At 41.4% G+C, this 25,796-nt stretch overlaps 1 protein-coding gene across 4 annotated transcripts in view; it reads right to left on the bottom strand.

The window, feature by feature from the left end:
* The window catches only part of LOC128430216 (glucosidase 2 subunit beta), a 126,191-nt gene that overhangs the window by 26,421 nt on the left and 73,974 nt on the right, over positions 1-25,796 (bottom strand). For all 4 annotated transcript variants that reach the window (XR_008333975.1, XR_008333976.1, XR_008333977.1 and 1 more), the window contains exons 11-13: positions 25,357-25,426; positions 23,731-23,820; positions 8,650-8,721 (exon numbers count right to left, since the gene is read on the bottom strand). Coding sequence is in view for 1 of the 4 variants with exons in the window: in XM_053416209.1 (XP_053272184.1) it covers positions 8,650-8,721; positions 23,731-23,820; positions 25,357-25,426 (232 nt within the window). In the remaining 3 variants the exon portion in view is untranslated. The remainder of the gene's footprint in view (positions 1-8,649; positions 8,722-23,730; positions 23,821-25,356; positions 25,427-25,796) is intronic.

Below are 25,796 nucleotides of genomic sequence, written 5' to 3'. Positions count from 1 at the left end.
CCCCTCACTATGCCGTTAATGTGCTAATCATTTACAGCATGAGACGCGGCGCTGCACTGGCAGGTAGACAGAGCAATTTGGGAGCTGCTGGGTAATTTGGATTCGTCGCTTCACTAGGAAAAAGAGAAAGAGGGGCCGCCATTCTCATAGCCAAGCACCGCTGACCTCTGCCACTCGCGTAAGGTCACCAATCAGCGAGCGGCGTTCGGAGATGAGCCCGGCGACCGTCATTACCGTGCCAGTCACTGATGCTTCTACCACCCATTGTGCCCGGCACCTTCATAAATAATTCATATGCATTTGGAACATGTGAAGGGCACACGCTCAGTCGGGGCTTTGCTTTCACGAAAAAAAAAGAAAAGAAAAAGCATTTATATTTTTCTTTGCTTGCGAATAATTGAGTGCAGAGCCGTATTTTTTATATATTATTACTTTATACATACTAATGAATGCAGGGATATAAATAAACCTTGACAGGTCAGGTGTTGGAACTGCAGGCAGCATGCTAGATGTTTCTGTTTAATATTTATATTTATATATTTTTTTTATAATTATGTGTTTTGCATCACCTATAAAATTAGTGAGTAACATCCCTGGCACATTTGCTGTTGCTTTTCGCTGCATAAACACTGAGGCCACTTCTTGTGCGGTTACACAACAAACTCAGGGTGCCTATTTCATCAACAGCTCCTGACAGATATGAATCAGGGGCTGATGTCAAACCCGAATCAGTATTCTGTTACAGCTCACTTGTGCCTCATTAACGACCGGGCGAGATGTTGCCATGGCGACCCAGCGGAAAGGCCATCGGGGGTTCACAGTGTCAACCCCCCCCACCCCCATCCTCCACTGCCTACTATTTTAACCCTCTCCTCAGACACACAAGAGTCATTACCCCTTCACCTTGATTGTCTGATGAAGGATGGGCACATCGAGTCGCACAAATATACACACACAGGCGTAACGTGGTCTACATCAGTGTGTGTGTGTGTCGTATGAGTTTCTGTGTCTGCACTCATGCAACCCGGCCTGCTCCTCTTGAGTGCCGGGCACTAAGCGGCTGCAATGTTCCCAGGTAGAGAGGGGCCCTCTCTTTGCTAATGGCACTCCAGCGAATGACCTTGACAGCTTGAAAATGAGCGCATTAAGTAGAACACTTAAATGTATAATTATGCACTTGTTCCAGTGGAACCATCGCTACTTTGCGGGTTAAATCATTACGGCTTAGATAAGATGAGAAAAATAATTAATTATAAAATGCATCAGCACTGAAAAAAAAGAGAAGAAGCCTATCAAAACAATGAAGGGACAGGACGAGCTCTGATATGAACACATGAAAGGGAGCATCTTTCTACTCATTAAGTAAATGTTATTGTGCTTGTTTTCGATGTGACAGTTTGATGAACACTTTAATCTGCATTATGTATGAAGGACAGTAGCACTTTGTTGAACTTTTACTGAAAACTTGCACAAATATTCAAATCTAAGATATGTGTCTGTAGATTAGAGACAGATCGTCGTAAATTTATTCCAGCTATAACACAGGGTAGTGTTTACAGCATAAACTTTGAAATGTGACTTTGAGGGAATTAAATGTTTTTACAAAGGTATAATAACCAGAAAATGTCCATTTGCTCTCATTGAGGGGAATCACCTGAAAAAGAATGTTGGCTGTAGAAGAAACGATCTGGATTTTACACATTTGTACTTTATACAGATTTATAACGTATGGACACAAACTGGATAATCTCCAGAAGTAAGAAAAATCTCATTCAACGCATTGCAAATCAAAGCTAACTGTTTATCAATTAATGGTCTGGTGGAGTATTTGAGGATCTATCGGCAGAAACGGAATATTTATAACTCATCATTCATAGTTATGCTTTCATTCGTGTATAATCTCAAGAAAGGAATCTTTGAGGTTTTGTCAGCCCTTCATAAACACGTCAGGATGATATTCAAGAAACTAAATTGTGTAGCCTCAAGTTCTTGTATCCTGTGCAGGTTAATTTAAAAGGAAATGAAGATGTAAGATGTAATATTAAGATAATGCCCACTATGATGATTCAGGCAGTAAAATTACCCAATGGTTCTGTCATTTGGTGACTGTAATGACTTTAGGTTATTTCAGCCTGATAGCATAACATTGTATGCAGTTAATACTCATTGCCTTGGATCACAATCTCCCTTTCAGGTTATGTTGCTCCTACGTTCCTGTCCTTGTTCTTCATCTAACATCGTTTGCTGACTCATATCTTCAAGTATCAAAATTACCAAAATTACCCTTTTTGTATTTTCCGCCCCTGAGTCCGATCATTTTGGTCGAGAGGAGTGGAACTGTCTCATTTCCCTGATTCGATCCCAGGTAGCCTTTCAGTTTCTTTGTGCTCATTTGTAACCCGCTTGTGCTCGAGCGCTTTAACAGTAATAATCTTACAGCTCCCTCGCGATTGCTGTGCAATAAAATGGCCACCAATCCAGATAATTAGCCGCAGTAATTTTCTCCTGTTTTTACATGCCCGAGAACGACCAGTGAGCAGTAATTAATCTTCGACGGAGAAGGGACATGATTTCCATCACAGTTTGATTCCTTTTTAGATCTTCCAAAAAAAAAAAACGTTTGGCTTTTTTTAGGCGGCCTCATGCCAAATTGACTCTTATTGATCAAATGAGCATCTTTCCATTTTACCGTGTCCACAGAGTAGAGCCAATAAATTTGCTCAGCTAAGGCCCTTAAAAGGAGCCTGGCAGCCTGGAGGCATCCACATCGCTGCACCTCTTTCTCTCAGCACCTGGAGATTTTCTCTCTTACATTCTGGGGGATCTTTTATTTAGAGCGCTACAGGAACTGCACGGTGGGAGAAAAAAAAAAACAATATAGGGTCACCACCAGCCTGGCAGTCGGTGGGAGAAAGTGTTGTTATGCTGAATCTGTACGTGGGTCAAAAAAAAAAGGGCAGATCTGTAAAAAGCCTGCGTATGTCTCCAGTAAAACGCTACAAACAGCCAACCTATTTGTATTTTCCACGGTGGCCAGAACATCCCACTCTCTCTGGGGTTGCTCTGTGCTGTCATTTTTCAACTGCCTGGCTCCATCAGTAGCAGTGGGCACACGCAGTCATTCACTGTGGTTTCAATGTTGCTAGGCTACCCCACTGCTCCACTGTTTGCTGTTTGAAAATCTACTGTTCAATAAAGCAGCTCTAGCGAGACCTCTGGGTTTGAATACTGAGCGATATGAACCTGCAGGAGTGACTGACAACACTAATAGCCTTTTTTTTAATCTCTCTTTTAAGTGTCACAATGCCCCTTTTTCTCATTTTTTCTTCTCCTCGAATAAGTAGAATATCAGCAGCACTTGTGCCTACCTCTACAGCCCCTGCATCTCTTTCACTCACAATATCCATACGTCAGAACATTTTTAACCTTCCACAGCTATGTTTTCCTTTGTTTGTACAATATGAGTCATAAGCAGAGTGGAGAGAAATGTCTCCCTTTGTAGGTCTTTAACGGTTTGTATATTCAGATCTGTCCAGCAGTGTCTAGGAGATATTATTAATATTCCGGCTTTGTCTGTCCTGTTTTCAGCTTTGGACGTATTCCAAGCTTGGACCGTCAAACACAGTGTGTTTCCAAGGTTAAAGGGTGAACAAGCAAGCTGCTTGCCGGGCCCCGCACTATTCCAGCACTGCCTTTTCTCCGCCTGTGCGCCCTCGATGATGACGAGTGCAGAGCGGTCTGACCCCCGCACAAAAGAAGGCCCGGGCTCCTTGACCTTTGCCGGGCGACACACGCCGACCCCCGCGACCCTGACTGCGTGGCCACCTGATTTCCCTGGAGTCCCAAAACAAAACCTCATTGGATGACCCCTCAACTGATCTTTTCCTCCTCCTTTGAATCACCCCGCCCTCCTTTGTCTGGCAGAAAATGCCCCTAAGAAACAATCTACAATTCATCTTTTTAAATTTTTTGTTTTGATGAAACATATCAAGATTTCCCTCTTAGTCCAAATAATTTCTGCATGTTCGGTCTTAGCAAATGAAAATACTTCTTTCATCAGGATACAGAATGAAGGTTTCCAAGTTCAACCCTCTCTGTCTCTCCTATCTCACCACGGCCAGGAGCTATTTCCATGTATTTATCCTGAGCTTACTCTAAAAGCGGCAACATAAATATTGCAAATGCACTTCTGCTCACGGTGAAAGGTTATTATGGCCAAGCGCTGTTGTGAGGGCACACTTTGAAGAGGAGTGTTTTTCTTTTTTTTATAGTTGTAGTCGTTAGCAGGGAATGTTTTGAATACTAAGCTAATTACTGGATGTTGACAATGTTCTTCCTGAGACTTGTGTTTTAAATAGTTACTGATAGTGAGCTGTGCCGTTGAATGCTTTTACAGTCATTTAAAACAAATGAAAATTAGGTTATAGACCGGGGGCCCGCCGCTAACGGGAAGGAGCTGGTGTTATATATTTGATTGTATCACACTTTCTTGTTAAAAGTCAGATCCACACTTTGAGAAATGGAGTTTGTGCTTAAGCTCTTCTGCAACAGCGGTAAAATGACACTGCATTCAATCAGTACTCTATGATATCCATTATGGTGTATTTCATTTAAAAAATTTAAACCCCTGCTCGCCTCCAGATCCCACACAGGATGACCAAATGCAATGTTGCATTAGATTAAGACCTTTATTTCCTTTGCCTAGATTTCTGACCAATGAAAACTCTCATTTACCACCAAAAAACTAACACCTAACCCAATCAGCTGGAACTTGCATTGTAATAGGTCAGTATAAAGAGCAGTAGACATTTTTTGAGGGGGGGGGCATATAGACCTTATATTAGGTTAAGTCAAAGCCAAAATGTCTCAATCTCTCCCTGGTGGCTGGCTGCAGTATAGATCATAAATGCCGCCTCCTCCATATTAGTGAACAAGACCTTGTTTAAACAAAAAAGTATAAGTTCAAAATAGTTTTTCTTAAAGACAGTTTCATTTTAATAAGTGTTCTTATCACACTTTAAAAAAAATCTTCATGTTAACCCCGCTTAGCTTCAGAATACAATTTATTTTACCAAATTGTCAATCTTATTCCTTTGAGTTGTTTAAGGCAACGTACAGAGACACTAGAAATCTGCTGCCTGAGCTGCTGATGCATAAATTACATTAATGTGTAATTAGGAATGGGGGCGGTCATCAATACGATCACACGCTCAGCGCCACAACAAACTGCAGCCTCAGAAATGACCATCGGGTCGAAATCGAAACCTGTGACACCCAGCGCAGCACATCCTTCGATGCGTCATCATTTACTATCACTGATAGCAACTCACACTTCAATGGTGATATTTGTCGAGCGATACGTCAATAACACGGAAGCTGGTGGGAAATGAATGTGGCACACTGGTGACAAAAGGTAATCAATGTTTCAATCAATGTACAGTATGCAGTGTGTGTGTGTTTGTGTTGATTCCTCCTCCATCAGGGCGTAAAGTCAATATTTTTGTTCTTTTTAAGCTCGTATAAGCGGGTGCTGCTGTACCAGCGTACAGCAGTACCCGCCCTGTACTGCGACTGCACATTACGGATTCATGCATGTGTGTATTTGTTTGTCTTTTCAGATTGTCCGCATTTTAAAAAGCTCGTGTTTGCTGTCCTGTCATTGTACCCAGCGTGTCTGGCGCGGGCGGGGGTGTGGACATTATGAAGATGGACGACGCTGTCAGAGCGGGATGGTGTTTGTCGCAATGCAAGCATTTTCTCCTACTCTGTTATCATTATCGTTGCTGATGTTATTGTTACAACGGCCATTTCAGGAAGCGGTTGAGCTGCTGAGACCGAAAGGCAGAAAAAGCGGAATGGAAAACGGAGACATTGGAATTCAAGGGGTGAATATGAGTTGTATAATATCTACATTTACAGATAATTGGGAGCATACAGCATGACTGCCGTGCCTTATGAAATCTTTATGGCTCTGTGTGTGGCCACACTATGAGAGCAAGCGGCTACTAAAGAATGTTCCCAGGCTGATTTATTGTTCCTTAAGAACATTTGTATAGTTAATGGTCTAGTGCCAACTATGCTGCAAAACCAAGCATGAAGGAAGGTTAGGGCTCAGGGAACAATTTCAACTTTTATGAGCCTTGACGCACTTCACAAACTGAGTGGTGGCCATGAGCTATAATCAGAATGCAGCAGCAACACCATCCATTTAACACAGCAGAAACGTAACATAACTAATACAAATTAGAGCAAATGGTACAAGGGAGCATTAGCGATGTCATTGCGCTGATAGTCACAGTTCCAGCTTCACACTTCCATGACGGGACACACATGTTAATGCGGTTTCTCCTTCTCTCCTCCCCCACCCCGCCCTTTTTTTCTCTCTTTCTCACATGGTTGTCCTTTAGGAAGCTGGAGCAGGTGTGATAAATGCTGCCGTTTAAATCAAAGCACTCCCCCCTCACCCCCTCTGGGGAGAAGGAGGATGCCTCCATGCAGATTGATATCAGGAGGCCCGGCCATATTCTGCGAGGGGTGACTGATGGTCTGTCTGGATAAAAAATGAACTTTATTCCCAGCGTGCGAGCTATGAGTCATGTACCTCCCCTACCCCTCCTTCCCAAAAACCATTACACGTATACTTTTTAGAAACAGTATAGTACATCATATAGTGCTGCACCGCCTGACTACACCCAGAAAATACCAATCAGGTGTTTGTGTTTGCGAGTGATAAAACAAGTAAGGAATCGAACTAGCATTACTCTCACCAAACTATTCTTTCTGGGGGAAGGAAGGAGATGATGCCTGTCTCTTATATTTCTCGACGTCCATCATTAAATGCTGTAAATATAAATACATATTTGAAATTATCTCTTCCCTCGAGTCTCATTTGGCAGCGATTTTGTTGCAAACAGAGCAACCGACTCACATGAGTTAGAGACGTGTTTGACCACTGGTTGCGTTTGGTCCCTCTGCCCTTCCATACCATCCTGAGTGACAGGCACACAGACGCTCCGGGGTCATATTACTCACAGTTAGCATTCTGTTCTGCCTCCTTTCCTGCGCTAAAAACATGGTGAAGCATCGCACTTTCCGCTCCAAAAGCGAGTGGGTAGTGTGGGAGGTGGCGGTGCAAAATAAGACAACACAGGCCTGCTTTAGATTTCCAATTAATTTGCCATGTGAAAGAAAAAAACATAAATGCTGGGAGGGACAACGGCAAATTAATCACATTTAACGTCTCACAACAGCCGCCAATAGAAAAGGGAACCCTAATGGCATCTTAAAGGACTCAAAATGTTTTGACACTTGTTGTTGACATTTTGACTCAGTCATGTGGGCTTTTATATTGCTTGTTCGCAAAACAGGTCACAACCGAAGCGGCTCCGCAATTGAGTCGTCCTCTTTTGGGTGGTGCTGCGGCAGATGATAAAAGCTTTTCTTTTTCCTGGAGGGTGTCAATGTCGATGGAATCGCGTTTTCATAATTGCACCCTATAAACGTGTCGGATGGCTGACGGTTAAGGCTAATGAGAGAGCGGAACAGGACAGTGAGGCGACATCCCGTAATTATCACCTCAAATAAAAAATTCAAAGAAGTCAAAAACAAGGAAAACCAGTGTGATGTATATGTTTCTTTCTTACATCTGTTTGACAGAGATGTTACAAAGAGACCGGGGGGGGGGGCCTGAATATAGACGTAAAGCTCAGCCACTAAATGACAACCCCTGTTTCAAACTCAATCAAGTCTGGGGGAAAAAAGGAATCAAGATGACATGTTTGACCAAGAAAGCTACTGTTTCAATGAAGGTTGTGTTTCCCTTCGAGCAACATCACATCCAATCAGTATACTGACACTCCTGGGAAGGGAGGAATGAGGAAAATATGAACACGTCTTCAGACATCCAAGGGTGCTTTGGGTACTGAATGGCATTTCTCTTATCACACAGGCATTCTGATACACACCGAAGTCCGTCAGTCGACACAGTCAATCCCACGGGGATGGTAAAAGGCCAGGGCATAATCCGTGAGATGAAATTGAAACCCTCTGGGGCTGAGGAAATATAACCCCAGAAGTATATGAAACTCGCCCCCTGTTTGTCATTGATCAAAAGGTAATAAAACTATAATAGACATCTGTTAGCGATTGATCAAAGGTCATATGATATCTCAGAATGAATAACAATTAAAAAAATCAATAGCGCAAATATTGGTTTTAGGGTAACTTCACATGAGCACTGTAACAATGATTAAAGAGCTTTCACGGGAGGGCAGCGGTGGGAATTGTTTCATGGCCATTCAATAAATGAAGAATGTTTCTTGAGTAAATTTATCTGTGGCGTAAATAAGAAATGAAAAAGTTTTTTCTGGCTCTATTAGGTGATGAGAGACCAAGGACAGGAACAGTGTTGTTTTGTGTTCCATAAAGCGGCCTTAGGAAAATAGTTTTTCTGGCTTTATAATAAAAGTGAAAATGTTTTCTTCAACGCATTCAGCTCTTTGGTAAAAATGTCCCTCAAACGTTGTACTGTGTACATCCAGTCCTGGTTAATGCTTTTCGTATATCTCCACTGTCCCTGACCTGCAGTGACTGGTCATTGTTGGAGATTGTATCTGTGCAGTCAAAGGAGAGGGTGATTGAGGTACTTACCCTAATGAGACCTCTGTTCCTGCGGTGTCCTCTTGTGTGACTTGATTGAATGGGCACAGAGTGTAAGTGTACCTGCAGAGGAGAACAGAAGAAATGCCAACAATGAAAAAAAGATTTTACGGGTTGGGTTGTTTAACTACACTTTTCCTTCTCAGAATTTGTTTCTTGCACTTTCAACAAAAAGAAAACAAAGCTTCACTTCATCAAACTGCCAGAAATTATCGTCTTTATTTCAAGTTTATCAAAGAATAGTAAAATTGGGGTATTTTTCAGCTGGAAAGGACGCAACAAAATTCAACAAAGATGTTTGACTAAGTGAGAAACAGTTTAATTCACCACTATGGAACACTATCAATGTTTTCACGGTAAAATGTCGAGCTCAGTATATGTCTGACTCTTAACTCTTTAAAGTCATTAAGTGGATCCTTATCAAAAATGCTATGCTATGCATACAATGTGAAATATGTCAAAGAATTAACACTCCCCCTCTTCATCGTTTTTCAGCTTCTTGTTTTGGTTTTACAGCCTGGACTCACCTTTCAAGTTAATTCTCACTACTCTTTTGAAGATCACCTTAAGCTGGATGTATGATCACTGTCCCAACAGCAACAATGTACCGACAAAGCTGGCAGCTAGGTGGTTAGCATAGAGGAAAAATACATATTTCCCTCAGGAGTTGGAGGGGACCCAATCAGAGCTTAAATGAGTGTGAATTTTGTGTCGCTCGGTATATGGATGTATTAAGGAACAAATATTGGAGCAACTTCCCCATGTGTGTGTTGTTTTGCTACTCAAACCTACCAACATTTAAAATACAGGTTTACAAAAGCTTCTTTGTAATTACCTTTATTGAACTCTAAAATATCAATATCTGAGTTAAAGGTCAACTGTCTGATGCTTTCCCTGAAAAACAAAACTTACATTGCAGACAAGCACAGTAGAGAGGATACAGAAGTACTGAAAAGTGAGACTTCAGCCTCAGTAGCTACTCATCGGGACAGAAGATTGACAAAGATCTACCAGTTACCCGGCCACCCACAGCTCCTCAACCAAGGCAAAGAGTTGCACAGAGAAGTTAGAAATTAGCAGAGACCGTCACTAATGTACTTGCTGGGGATATAGCGCTGGAGCGGAGAGGCAAGATCACTAGCTCTGGTAACAAACTGATCAAAGGCCTTTGTGGTGGAGGCGACAGGTGCAAAAGGCAGCCAGGCTTTTCCTTGACATTCGCAGCATTACACTGACTGCTATAAAAGACCTGAGGATGCCCAGACAAGCACAACGAGGGAGAGAAAGAGAACGGGCGAGAAAGTGCAGGGTGGGGCGAAAGAAATGGCTGTAGTGTGAATCAATGTGGGTTGGGGAATTTGGAGGGGGGGGGTCGGATCAAAAGCTGTCTCAGAGAAAAGCAAGATGAAAGAAGATGAAGAAGAAAATCTGCTTGATTGCTCATGCCCTTGTTTGTGGATCATATTAAAATGCCTCCCCTCTCAAAGACTTTCATTTAGCCATTAACCCGTCTGCATGTTTTCAACGAGGATGCCCCTTCCCCCATTTGGCAGATATGAGGTCAGGGGGGAAAAAAACAACAGAAGCATCTCTTTTGACTACAGAGTAAGCAGTAGAGGAGCAGGAGTTGAATTGAATGTGTCTCACCATGACTAAGCCTGCAGGCCTTCTTCTCAGCAGACAGTTTGACTTGTCATAGTAGGAGAAGCCCTGGTATTACTGATAACATTAGCAATGCCTCCGTTCTTTTCAAGGGTCAAAATAAGAAATGACAGTTTGACAGAGGCTGCGTTTACATGGACAGCAATATTCCGACTGTTCACATTATTCTGGATAAGACATTTTGATTATGATGTTTAAATAAGTGGCTAATAGAATAGTCAATTCATATTTACGTTGTGCAGAGAATAGTCTGATGACTCAACATTATGACTAACTGCATTTTTAACCCAGTGTCAAGCAGTTGTCTTTTTGCTGTATGTCAATCTTTGGACATACACAAGTCTTCATCAGAAAATGGTGTATACGTGGCAGTGTCTTATTATTCGGAATCGGAATAATATCGAAATGTTGGTGTATAAACATGAACAGGACCCTGAAAATAAAGCAGCTAAACGGAATTCAGCCATCATTCATTTTATTATTCAAAACTGCTTTATCTAATGTGATATGTCTGCTATGAGAATCCTTTGCCCCCTACAGGGAATAAGACTCAGTGCAGCAAGGTTCCTACCAGCCTGCTATATTTCTGTCAATTGGGTTAGTCCACCATTTAATCAAGACTCAAATACCTCACCAACTATTAAATGGATCGCCTTGAATTTTAGATGCAGGCCCTCATGCTCCCCCTCAGGATGATTTGTAAATACGTTAGAGATCCCATGACCTTTCATCCATCTCCATCTACAAACCAACACTGTGCCTAAGTACAGCCTGACAAGGCCGCTAGCTCGGCTCTGGAGCCTATTACTCCTCTGAAGAAGAAGCACTAAGAGTTAGTTAAAGGTTTATTCACAGCTGGCCTTGACACCCTCGTTCAGCTACAGAGTTATATGACAAGTTAGCAGGACACCCACACACGAAGGACCTGAAAGAACCTACCACTGCTGCATGGTGTTTGAAACAGAAACTGAAACTCTGGTGTTTTTAGCTCATACATTTGAACAAGTAATACAATGTCTGAACATTAAAACCACAATCAACAACACAACGTGATATTAGCCAAAATTCCCTTTGGACACTTCCGTTATTGTTTGTTATATAAGACACTCCATTCACTAAGCTTGAAGGTGCTGAAGCAACAACAATCGTCCTCATCTGAGCCCAGAAACAGATGGAACCTGAAAGACGGAGGTATACTGAGCAGAGGAAGGGGGGGAAGGAAAAGGGGGTAACACAGTGAAAAAGCAATCAACTGGGTCCCATAAGGGAGTACCCCTGTATGTCCGCACCGCTCTCCCCCTCTCTATCACCCTCTTACCCTCAAGGCACAACCATCCATCCCTGCCCACTTTTGCTGACACTCCAGCCCTCCCCACACACACACACACACACACACACACACACACACACACACACACACACACACACACACACACACACACACACACACACACACACACACACACACACACACACACACACACACACACACACACACACACACACACACACAGCTTGGCTATTTGTGTGCTCGGGCACTGTGATCTGACCTTGGGTGCTCGCCTCAATGTGGCAGCTTGTGAGGAAACAAAAGCAGGCAAGGCCAAACCGAAAATGTCGCTAGGGGTTAAAAAAGAAAAAAAAAGTTAGGAGTTACTGGAAATGCAGAGTTGCAGGATGCTTAGATTTTCTTTCTCTGATACAGACCCTTACATGTTGGCCACCTTGGTTACATAATTAGGACACGGCAGAAAGTATAAGCACGTACATTTACACAAACTGTCCAAGTAGGGACAAGGACAACGATTTGAAGGAGAAAGGACTGACAGGGGTGTAAATATAAAGGTAAGAAAACAAAGACGAAGTCAGAAGAAAGACGATGACAGAAAGAATAGAAGTGCGCAAATGAGTGGGAGAGAATAAGATTGCCCTGATAGAGACGCTGTGCGAATGAATCACCGACTGAACAGGCCGCAAATATGACGGAGGACGGCAGATACAACGGATAAGAACGAAAATAAAGAGATAAAACCTGCTGGGTCACTGATTAAGCCTTTGAGAATAACTAGAAAACTGTGGTGTGCAGAAATTCCAAAAATGGAGGACAGTGATTCTCCCATTTTGTCTCGTGAACTCCACACTGCATGTCTTCCCCTCCCCCACACTTGATCAGTCACCATCTGACAATGTAGCTCTGACACCAGCCATAATAAGTTGGTAGCACTGTGTCAATCTTTGGCAGGTGTTCTGGAGCCAGAAGGTACACAGTTAGAGAATAAATATCTTAGATGCAACCACTTAGCCCCTCAGGCAGGGTTTCTTGCTTCACTGGATCGGACTGCAGGCTTAGTTCACTGCTGATGTATCTGGAGCAAAACTAATATCAAATCGGAATTTAAATTTTAGTGAATATAATTTAATACACAAAACACACATTTTACACTAGTGGGAGGCCAGATCAAAGACCAACTCCTGAAGGTATAACATTGAAGACAATGCGGTGCAGAGACAGCAGGCTGGGAAATGATCACCTCTGGTTGGGTCGCCTGGACAAATCAGGCTCAAGCTGAAAGTCGACCCCCACTATGAAGCTGAAGGTAGATATAAGGACATCTTCAACTTATTAATAACATATAACTAATTTCTGTGACATCAGAAGTGCATCAAAATTACTGTATGTCATTAACACAGCAAAGTTCTAATCAGAGTTATTCTTAAACGCGAATGAAGGGTTTCTTAGTCAGAACATAATTACCTTTCAATCATGCTGCCTTGAATTGGAGGCATTTATATATACCTACGGTTCATATAATGAGTGACCATAATAAACACTTACATACATATATTTATAAATGCGACATATTGTTAAATTGTCATGAACTGTTCATATAGTCTCTCATAGATGTTTCCTAGAAGGAGGGACAAATACATTTAGAAAATGTGAAATATCAAAACACATTTAAGTTTAAACCTCCTGCTTATAAAAACTAAAAAGTTATAAATTAAGGAGTTTTCATGGCTTTGTAGACCTTAAAATGATAATTACGGAGAACTTATTTTTAGCGACATCTTTACGTTCGGTGTTTGCGATGATTACATATCGGGACAATCACCAAGCATATGAAAATAAGACCCACATTGTTGTAGAGCAGAGCTAACCTTTAACGATTCGTATTTAATTACGGCTCTGACACAATCGCCAGACTAGTGTTCACGCAGGATAAGCATATTTATTCGTAAGTCCACTGAGATCGAGTCAAGGGAGGGAGACGAAGAGAGAGAGGGAGGCAGCAATTAAGCTCTTCTCCCACTAGACTGTTATGTGACGGCGTGGGTGGAGTTCACTGAGGGTGACACTGCAAACTCCAGCAACGTCAACACTAGCTAATTGGTTTACATGTAATACTGGGTACACTCGGCTGGCATGTCAGGGGTCAAAGGTGCCCCGGAAATATACAGTGACGGTTAACTGTAAGTAGCACTTTAATAATAACTTTCACAACTTTATAGAAAAGCAACACTTTATGTTGACGGCGTAGCGGCGCAACCTCGGGTCAAACATCTAGCAGAAGCAATTCAACAAGATAGTCAACAATGCATAACAGGTTTCATAATCTTCTCCATGTTGGTCACAATATTTCAAGATTTACATTATTTTACCGTCTTTAAATAAATGAGGAAAAATACGTACCTATGTTTTTACTGAATTTAATCATCATGTGAAGCAAGATAATATTGTATTTAGGTTGGAAAATAAACAGGGCAGACAAGGTCTGGCTGAAATAGACTGTAGAAACAAAGTATAACGAAAAACAAGAAAACAAAACATCTCGTTCATTTGAGCCGAGTAATTGTGGGAGATAAAAATAATAGAAAATTTAATTGCTTTAGTCCCTTTCTCATGCAACGCGCATGGTGTTTACTCTGTAGACAGTCACATTTACAGAGAAACAAAGGATGTTTTAGCAGAGGTAGAAAAATGTACAAATGTGATCCTAATTATATGGACTTTAAATTAAATTCAACTGTTGATCATTTGGGGAGGAAAATTTGACTCTTTTATTTTTGCCTTACTGGCAACCAACAGGAAAAAGGTAGCTCAGGTGTATTGTCATTACGATGATATTGTCAACTATTAGCTAGAAAGTGATATCAACTATAAATCCCCATTTAAATTCAGTCCACAGAACGTCAGGAGATGCTCTCATTTTTGAAGATTTACAGACAAAGTCGGGGGCTTGACAAGCACCTCACATGAACAAGGTATCTTGGCAAGTCTGGACCTAATTTCGCCAGCTGCAAGTTTCATACTTCTTGAATTTGCAGTCTTTTATACCGTTCTGCTCTGTTGTTATCGTATTGATCTTTTCCTCGCTGCTAATCAAGGTGTAGGCTTCTCTCCGCAGTAAGCTTCAAAAGTTTGAGGCCGTTTATTGTGGCAGGAAGTTAAAGGGTATTGCATCGTCACTCCAGTGCGTCATTGTCAGTGACGCACTGGAGTGATTAGATATGTCTACTGTCAGTTCAAAGCAGTCATTTTAATGCTTCAGTGGGGAGGGATCGGAGAAAAGTGAAGATGTTCAGGCGGCGAGATGCAGAACAACAACACAAATAAGGATGTTTTAGTGCAGTTGGTGTAGTAAACAGCGGAATCACACATTGAGATGTGATTCGTTGGGGCAGGCGCTTGTTATTGTGTGTGTCTGTGTGTGTGAGTGTGTGTGTGTTTGTAAAAGTCACAGCATGCCACTGGTATATTTATTCACTGTGAACATCCAGTAGCCCGAAAGTAACTAGAAGACTATCAAGAGTTGTTGTGAAAAATATTTTTTATAAACATTATTGACTGTTATTACAGAATCACACATCTTAATAGGTGGATACATCTAGTGTGTGTGTGTGTGTGTGTGTGTGTGTGTTTTTTATAACATCTGATTTGTTAGTTAAAAGCAGCAGGGTTGTCTAGCGCCTCTTTAATCAGCAGATCCAGATTTAAGCTTTAACTCGACACCTTGCTTAAGTGCGACTGCACCCTGCAGACGGGCTAGAGCAGGTCGTCATACAGCTCTATCTCTACTGTGTATCTCAATAAAGCTGCTTGTTATAGCCAATAGCTCCTGAAATTGTATAGAGCGCCTTTGTGTGAGAATAGAAACATCCAGTTTAATATCGGACTGGGACCATGTGAGAATACAGCGATTTCTGCAAACGGGAGATTTTCCTGTTGCTGTGAATGCGTCTGACCCGGACAATCTCCTGCTGTGTTCTTCATTCACTATATGGTTAAAGGTATTTGGACACCTACACATCAATGTACAGCCGAGATGTGTCCCAATACTTTTGTCCATATACTGTATGTGAGAGGCAAACTCCGGTAAAATGTTCTGACACAATTTTGTGGCTTTTTTCTCATGGCTGCAAACTATGCTATAGTTAGTTCATAAAGAACAATAAGAACCACCAAACAGAAAACAAACACCTATACTCTGGATTATAGCCCTCGCAGTGCAACCTGCCCTGCACAGTGTGTACCTCCTTTTAAGAAGGTGGATGAGAAGGAAAGTGGCACCTGGAAGAAGGGACATTCCCTGGACTAAACTTGGATAAGTGCTGATGATGTGACTTTTCACACTTACAAAAATGCAGAGCTGGTAATGTTACAACACAGTATTTCATTGTGTCTTTGGTGCCGTTTCTCTTCCTGAGTTCACTACTGTCTCACCAGTTTATTGTTGGGCTGCAACAATATTTTCTTTCTGTACAGTGAATCAATATAAATGCAGAAAATTAGAGGAGCATCTATGCGTCCTAAGAATAAATGTGCGTTTAGAGGAGTGCATCTATATAAGATAAACTATAGGAGATGAAGGTGGGTGAAAAAGTTCTGCAGCGTCGGGATCTTTCCTCCGAAAGCAAAAGTATTAAAGTTCAGCCGTGATTAAACCTTAACTTTTTAGTGCTCGTAAAAATTTGAATAGTCAGCTCATCAGGCCACTAGTGCAATTATGGAATCAGATTCCAGTGTTATAACTAATATTAAGTGGGCTATTTACATTTCCATCACGATCCCTGTGAGGTTGGGTCACTGCAATTCCAGCCCAAAGATCCAGTATCAGTTCATACTCACAGAGGCAGTTTCAGAATAGAAATTCTCAGTTTACCCTAATTTTCCACATGGCAACCCAAGAATGTGATCTGAGCTGCACAGTGTTTTTACTACGAGTCTGATTCAAGTTGCTTTCTTGACAGCTCATCTTATTTCGGCCCTTGAAATCCTTAATGCAAAGCTAAGAATCTATGCACAGGGTTGATACAAATATATATCTCATCATTCTTCGCTTCTGTGAAACAACAGAAAGAGAGATGTGGCTCGTGGAGCAGAGACTTCTTTCCCACGTAAAGTACCCAGGGATAGAAAACAACAACAACAACAACAGCACAGACAGAAAGAGCTTCTCTCCCTCAATAGATGTCTCCATTTATATGCAAAAGATGGGAAACAAAACAAGGCAAACTTGAAGCCAATTTAGCTTTTAGAGCCATCACTAAGGGCAATGAGCCTCTGGCAGATCATTGAAAGCTACATTCTCCCTTCCATCTCTCGAGATATTACTTTATTATTGCTGCTATTCTCTCCTCAAAACAGGTGAAGGCTGAGGCATGTGGAAGATTTGATAGGAGCTAAGGCGGCAGCTGCTCGGTATTGGGTCTTTAAAATCTCCTGAAAATGCACTGAAGGGAATTGGGGAATCATTTAAAGTATTTCATATTTTTTATGTAGGGTTAGACTAATTCCCCATATCTAAAGAGATTAACCATAGAGTGAAATTAGATCATATTGTTATGTTAATACCTACGACAACATTAGTTTTTCGAGTCACTGCGACATGACTCTAAAGAAACTTTTCAGACAATCAACACTGTGATGGAACAGAAATTATCGGTCCCTTTTACTCTATTCTAAAGGGACCTTTCCTATAACGTGATGAACAACAATATATAACAAAATGTAAAGGAGGCAGTGTAGGTGTGGAGCAAGCTGGCTGAAAATAATATTTTACACTTTTCCTACTCAAAGATGGGGAAGAAAACAGCTCCTAACACTGAAAAGTGTCAGGAAATCAACAACATAACTTGAGGTGATAATGAGAGTTCCCACATTCAGAGTGAAACGAGAAAAGCTGAACCAACAATCAGAGGCTGGGAGACGTTTGAGAATCACTGTGAAACCTCTGCTCACAAGAGACCACAGCTCAGTTTCTAAAAAAGAAAGTCTCTTTGCACAACGAGGGCAAGAGACGCGCTAAAAGTAACAACAGGGCGCAGGTGCAGCTTTCACAGTTAATGTAATTAATAAGACCACTGTCAAGATGCAACAACTGTTTTTATTCAGGATTTAATCAATTCATATGTGCATCATCCCCTCTGGTATCAAGGTGGTGAGATAAAATCATTAGAATGTCTATTTTTACTCCTCAGTATGACTTAGTAGCAGGATGTAAATGAATCATGGGAAAATTACTCCCTTTCAAATGTCAGATGATCAGATGAAGTTATGGGAAACAGACCCACAGTACCTACCTCTCTCTCTCAGTGCGTGGAGCTAAGATGTGTATCCTCTGGCTGTTAAATATCCTTCTCATTTAGTGTTTACTTAAAAAAAAAAAAAAGATTTCATAATTTGATCCAATTTAGACCCTTACATCGCCACTCCTCGAAATACAAAGGGAGCCAAACGCACTCAAAGTCTTGGTCCCATTTCCTCAGCTTTGCTAATGTAGCCACAAACCCTTCAGTACATACAAATAGGAAATGGACAGACTGGAGGGCAAACTGTATTGTACTGTATTTTATGCAGCATGTATTATTATAAAAACTGCATGTATTCCTCAGTTGCATTCAGCTGTGGATAATTTGTCGATTTATTTAGTCACAGATACATAAATACTAAACATACCAGTAAGAGACAGACAATATACTTGTATGTTTGTTTTTTTTCAATGCATCATAAAATATTCTCATGATATATCTAATGTAAATCACACTCATAATTTTCAAGGGCTGGAGCGCTTCAAATTCAGAGGAAGAGCGGTTACGTTCTGCAGGTATAGATATCGCTGTCATAAGAGTCTTCGGCACACTGACAGCTTGCTATCCGCAGCAGCACCACACATGGCGACAGCAGGATATTTACAAGTCGGAGAGCTCATTGGATATTTTGTATTTGCTTATGTAAACTGACAGGAAGACAAGTCCTTACAGTTTACTGCACACAAACATCACTGCTGTAGGTACCTTTCAGATGGACACTTTCACTGTTGGTTCATGGTTTCTTCCACGCAGAGGAAATTAAGATTGCAGCTCATGCTTTGGTGGCTTAGTTCCGTGTTTTGGAAAGTCATGTACTTTTCCACTAAAGCCCAATGACTGTGCAACAGCGTGCAATTGAAATTTTATCTTAAGCTGCCATAATACTCACAAAGTAGGACACCAACGACAAAAATAAAGATGATGAACTTGGCTCTGAATCACCTCATTGTGACTAAGACACAGGAAGTCCCGGTGCGCTGTGACAAGCTGCTCCAAACAAGATATGAAAAGTTGTGTTTCAGCACAACCAACACACAGATACTCTGCCCATTTCTCTTGCCGTGAAGTTGGCAGGATAACAGAGACCAGTGAGAGATGATGATTTTATGACCCCACCAGGCACACGTGCGCTCACTGCCAGCCCTCTGGTCTACCGGGCCAACGGAAAAACTCCTGCTACTTCAGATGGTCACCCCTGCTGATATCTGGGCACGGTCCCCAAGAGTTCAGTTGCTTACAGGAAGCAACCAGCATCTTGACAGCCAATGGCTTTGTTGAATCACAATTAGATGAGGGAGGCAGCGATTCAAAAAAAAACATAAGGAGGACCCAATCCTTTCCAGACCAAATGCATAATAGAATAAGCTTGACTAACAAAAGCTGCATTAGTTTTTAAACATTTTTGATGAAAAGCAAAACTGGGGTCTGGAGTATATCAGGTAGACAATATCAAAGGCAAAAATGCTAAAGGATGCCTCATTGAAATTATAGGAAGAGGCCTTTTTGGAGCGTGACCAATAAGGGAAATGAAAATTTGGCATATGGTTTATTACTTTTCTGTCTTGGCACAGTCATAAAATGTCTATAAGTAAGTTAAATAATTATTCATAATATGAGCTTTAACAGGATGTTAGAGGGGACTGTTTATATATGAGTGATTCAACTAGCAAGTATTATCTGGGGACTCAAAGCCTGATATAGCTTCCTTCTCTGTGCCATAGATATTCTTGTCATGTTTATTTTGAATACTACCAATGTAAATATTTGCTTGCAGATGCAAATCCCTCAGTAAAAAATTGTCCCACAAATGCTTTATTTATACCTGCAAATGTTACATTTTGTTGCCAGCAACTGTAGGAAATACAGGACTTTTGACGTCTACTTAAAGATAAATTGAACTCGTCAGAGAATATTGAGCTGCTCGAAAATGTTGGTTTCCGTCTTTACATTGAATTGGATGATAAGAAGAATATTACAGAATATAGCCAGCTTTGCTTTAGGAACAAGATCAGATTTTCCTTGACACGACACAACGTATAATGTTTTAAAGCAGACCCTGTTATTGACGAATGACCAAATGTGACCTTTTGAAGTTAATTAACTGCATGAGCAGCTCATTAAGAGCAATGTTAAATTTCATGCTTTAATTTAACAACAGTGTCTGTGCCACATCTATCATAATTTGAAAGCCACTGGCTGTGACAAAGTGCTCATGCTCTGAGGCACGGACCTGCATAAGCAGCTACCAAAGCACCACCACTTCTTTTAGCAACAGTCAAATTGGGGTCAACCGGACCTTCTGCCTTTCTGTGCCTTAGTTAAACCAAGACAAACAGGGTTTTCATTTCATTTGGGTGCATTTGTGCTTTGGTAGCGGTTTGTCTCCTTTGCCTTTTGGCACTACATCATTTTCCAATAGCAAAACGCCTCTTTATATGTTGAGGGTGGGTATAGTAAATTAATGTTAAACTATATTAAAAAAAATTCTTTCAATACAATTTTCATTCGCTCTTAATAACCTTATTTCCCAGCGAGAGGTTCACTGAAATGTTTCCATTTCTGACAAACACTTGCCATCCACACACAGCAAATGACTTAATGCTGAGATTCCAATAGCTCCTGTCACCCCTTATTTGCAACAAGATATTATTTATGGCGCAGCTGTTATGAGATCCACAACGTATAGGACTCTTCATTTCCATGTTGCTCTCACGGCAGTCAACAGACACATCGAGGACTCCACACCACCCGCCTTGGTTTGTATCCAATTTGAAACAGCTCCCTCTAGGCTATCCTGATGGAGTCTCTTTCTTCCCTAGAAGACCCAGTGCACTGTTGAGGCCATGTGATGTTCTGCAGACAGTTGGAAGTGTCACTTGTGCTGCGTTATCCTTCTCCCCTCTCTGTCAGAGCTGAACCACAGTGGCGGGCATGACTCACTGAAGTGCTGCACTTTCTAATGACACGAGAGCGGAGGCTGAGTCAATCTGACCTGACAGTCTTGCATAAATCACGGCCCTTCGATTTAAGTTGCTTTGAGGAGTGTCAACAAATCCACAGGAGGAATATTAGACTCTGCTGTAGGTAGGGACTCCGCCTCTGAGAACTCATTATAGGGTGTCTTCCTTCATGCTGTGCCAGGCTGTGTTGACTGAATTGCCAAGCTTATTTCTGATTCACTGGCAGGAGCCTGCGTTTTTAAATTCCCGACTTGTGATAAGAGCCCATGCAAGCACCAGCACCCTAAAGACCATTTCAGGGGAAATACATGGATATTTGATGGGAGCATTTTTGAGGTGAGCGTCAGTGAGATGTAATGCAAAAAAGGCACGTCAATAAATAATAGTGCACCGAAAACAACCCTGCACTCTTAGCTTTTATTCATGTTGTTTATAGTCTTTAGAGAGGGCAGTGTGGAGAGAGCTAACTACGCTGCGTTAATGTTCTGATGTTCAGGTCAATCTTTCCACTTGAAACTGCAAAAGGCTGTTCCCCCGCTTTGAAATCAAAGTAATTATATTTTCCCTTGGACAAACAAGAGACAGCTTCAAGCCCCAGCTCTCAGAAGGGATCCACGCCATCATGAGGCAAGACACATGTAAGGAAACAGCTCAACAAAAGGCTGCAGAGATTGAATTCTCCTTCGCTAAGGCAAAAGGAGGAAATCTCACCTGACACCCTTGGATAGGAATGAAACGCATTTTCAAGATTAACAAGTTTGGCCCGAAGTGTATAAGACTAAACAGGAGTGAATCCAGAGTTCCTGTGCATCTCCTCAAAAGCAATCAGCTAATTCTATTTTCTTGCTCCATTAAGGCCGTCTAATAAACCAAGCTGCTATACATGTGTCAGTCTCACCAAATGACCCTCAACTGGTTTAATTTGAAAACTTCTCCCTGCCAGGCCCCACACCAGCACCAGTTGAATTCCATTCATTTAAATAATGCACAGCTATTAGTTATATTAAAGATAGGCAGCCCTGGAAACTTTTATGGCTCCCGGCGTTTTTCCAATATTGGCCGACACTAGGAGGAGAAAAAGAGAGGGGGCAATTTAATCAAACGTGAGAGATCTCAACAGGGGGGGGCAGATGTACGATGGTTTCAAATGAGGATGAAGAAGCAGGAGAGAGTGCTTCTGCTCCGTTACTGGAGAGGAACTGTAGCTCTGCTAGTTTGCTACTCGAGGCCATGGGAGGGAGTGCTATAGAAAGCCACTGGTTTATGTGTCTGTCAATGTCAAGTCTTTTCAGGATCATGGTTCAAGGCGAACAGCACGAATAAAGTGGGGGAGGGAGGGGGACTGGTACATAGCTGAGAGGGTGCTGGTAGGTCAAAGGACCTTCAACTGAGTTGACACTAGTGGATATTGTGCTCTTCAGTGATTTGAAGGATGAAAAATAACAAGGAGTGTGTGATGCCAATAGGCCAGGGGAAGAAAGGTAGCAGAGCGCAGTATGGGTTTCTGTGCAAAGGATGAGAATGTGAGATTGAGAGAAATAAGCCAACTTGATTCAGCGATTAAGAACGAGATTAAACCTATATTTATTTCACATTTCATCCTCTGCTACAGCCATATATGGCTGAAATACTAATGAAGCTAAAGTTACTTTTGTTGATCTCTGGCTGATTTGTGTATAATGACAAGATGTTAATATGTTTAAAAATAGACATTTGAAGGCTACAACCAGCTTTTTGCTTTAGTGTCATCATTTTCCAACATTGTTTCATTTTATTGTGACTATAGAAAAGACTTGAGCTCATGTAACACCAACTCAAATAAAGAATTTGGCTGCAGTAAACACCAAATTTCGAGATGCTAATACTAATCACTACATGTTGAGGCCAAACATAAGCTAAAAATAATAACGTAACATTAACACAAAACAAACTAGCACGATTAGCAACACAATGGATGTTTATTTTTTTCTGAAAACAGGGATATTTGAAATTGAATCTTTAATCTCAATGTCTTAATCTGTAAATGTGTATAGTTCTCCTCCAATTGGGTCTCTGCATCATACAAGGCCTACATCCCAACATTAAAGCCTTTTGCACCCAATGTGCAGTGTTCTTATCCAATACTGTCCAGATAAAAAAAAAAACTCTCCTTTTCAGATTTCTAAATGGCAAAGTAGGCAAACATATCACTCTGGTGCATAAGGGCATGGGAAAACCACTGATTCCAGCGATGCCTGAAAAATGTATTTGCAGTGCAGATCTCAGAGCAGATCTCAGATAATTTTCTTTCGAAGCTGCAACCACCCACAGGCTTCTAAAGCTCCAGCTGGCAAGCAATCCTGAGGAGAACAGATTCTTCCCCAGCAGGGGCCATAGGGATGCAACGGGAGAGAGTAAAAGAAGCTCATTCTGTTGATTAAATTTAGTTGATTTAGCTGCTTGGCTTCTCCAGGGCGACTTGGAGCTCACAAATTATCAACTTTAAATGGTGGATCTTAACTGGGATGGTTCACAGTCGCTGCAGATAGAATTTGTTTGAGTACAGATGCGCAAAATAAGATGGATTCCAGCCTCTAGTTAACAGAAAAGAGTTTTTGATCTTTAAAACGTTTTTTAATTTTCTATCCAGTGAGTTTTAGTGCTCCTGCTGAGCAAGGGTATTGTGCAAGTTATTGTTTCCCATGATTTCCATTATTGAGAGTACATAGAACTATAAAAAGCTGCAATGATTAATCGTCGAAACCATGACAAGGTATCTTTCTGTCAGTGAGTGGTTTTTATTATTATCATAACGTAAGTATTTTCCAAATATAACAATCAGCAAATTTGTCTATATACAAAGGTAATGATAAGTACTTACTCATATACTCTCAGCTTGTAACACTGGCTGTTCAGAAACAGAAACTCCCAATCTGTTCCATAGTCTATGGCCAGCTTCTTCCGGAGATCACTGTGGAAACAAAAATAAATGTATTAGATCACAGTTTTTTTAATTATTGAAGATGATTTTTACTGATTTTGATATAAACAGCTGCAGCTGAACACACGACAGTGGTATACAGACTAGTTTTAAGCTAATTATATTATTTACCATAATGCAAACTATAAAAAATTAGCCTAAATTGAACATATGTAATGGTTTTTGGTAAAAAATCTGCAGTACAACAACACAAATGCTCTTATTCACGTGAAAGAGACAATTGTTTTGAAATGAAATGGATGTGGGCCAGTGAGTGTACATCTCAGACAAGCAGCTTTAATAACCCCGGGATGACTCCTAACTGTGCTGACGATGTAGCTTCATTTTCCTTAATACTTTCAGCGACTGACTTCTTGGACAGTGTGTTGATGAGGTGGCCCTTTAAAGCTCATCGCTATTCAGCGTCTCCAATTATCTGAGCTGGCGAGGGCTGCTTTTCTTCGCTAATCGCAAATAAGGATACCGAGCCCCATCTCTTAACGGCGAGCAGGCCCTAATTTCCATATTCATAACGTCGAACTGCTAATGGGGTTAACAAATGTTTAGGGAGGGTGATTGTTTCGCTCGAGGTTGATAAGGTAGGGCAGCGCAAGGGGAGGATTTGGGGTCAGAAAAGAAATGCAAGTTGCGTAACTGTGTGCATGTGACTCTCAGCTGGGCAGGGGTCATAACACTCGTGCAGAGAGTCAATTTTTCTGGAAAACGGAAGGAATAAGATCCTCAAGGTATTAAAACAGAAATGCTAACCCACTTATATCTACACACTGATAAAGGACTTGGCCTGAGGAGAGCATGAGGGAAGACAAAAACATATCTAGTGCTCCAACACGCATAAATGATAGTGAGCAATTTGACCAGGAGCGATCTGAGCAAGGTGGACCACGAAGAAATAGAGCATCTGAAGTCATGCCAGATCTTTTTCTCCTCCTCCCCCCCATGCTGGCATTTGTTCAGGGGGGAAATTCTTGACCTTTCGGTAACTGCCATCTCTGTGGTCGGCTCTCCTTACTCCCTACTGTAATGAACAGTTTGCGGGCCTAAGGGCCACTGTAGCTCAGCTCTGTGGAAACATCCGTGAGGGAGCTAAGGCATGTCACAGGAATTCTCACCCAAACACGGTCACATTTTTTTGCGATGAATATAAAATAATAAGTGTTGCCAAAAGTGACTTTAAAAATGCCAGAGAAGCTTTAATGGTTTGCAGGCAGACTATGAATTAGGGGGCCTACCCACCAGAGCACAGTAGGCACTCAATTGCATTTGTTGTTCTTTGTTAAAATTAGCCTTGTGTATCACACAGTGCAAATTCATTTCTGTGCAGCTTTCCTCTCTACATTAGAACAGACGGATGGAGTCTATTTTAAGGCCCGGTTACATACCATGCCATCCTGCTCACAATAACAATGTGCGAACCAAACGCCGTCCGCAGAAAGTGAGGATTTAGCTGCAGACACATGACAATGAAAGATAACCTCTGCTGCTATTTCTCTGTAATCTCTCACTTACCTTATTTCCATGTTGACTGTATCATAGGCTTCTTCTACCTGCTTCAGATTGGTAGCCTCCCACTCTGCAGCTAGACAAAGCAAAAGGTCAGACAAATTAACAATGCAGAGTTGTTGCCTCTCGGCAGCTGTGTGTTGCCAAACAGTGGGCTCTTAATATAGGCAGTTACATCTACAGCTGGGAGAGGAGCACATAATGCACAGAAACAGAAAAAGTGCTATTTCCAGGTGCGGTAACAACCAAATGGGCCGCAGGCTTATTAGACTTCACACTGACGACTGTGTTAACAGAGGCTGAGAGAAAAGAAGTCAGACGGTGACCACAGCTCCATGTATGTGTGTTCATAGTGTCACAAGATGTCAGACTCAAATGGAAAGATAGAGAGAGTCAGACATCTTTCATGTATCTGTGACAGGTGACTATAAAGAAATTGTGGGTTT

This window comes from Pleuronectes platessa, chromosome 23, assembly GCF_947347685.1.
Source record: "Pleuronectes platessa chromosome 23, fPlePla1.1, whole genome shotgun sequence".
NCBI classification, from domain to species: Eukaryota; Metazoa; Chordata; class Actinopteri; order Pleuronectiformes; family Pleuronectidae; genus Pleuronectes; species Pleuronectes platessa.
This window is presented reverse-complemented; position numbering and strand designations above follow the sequence as displayed.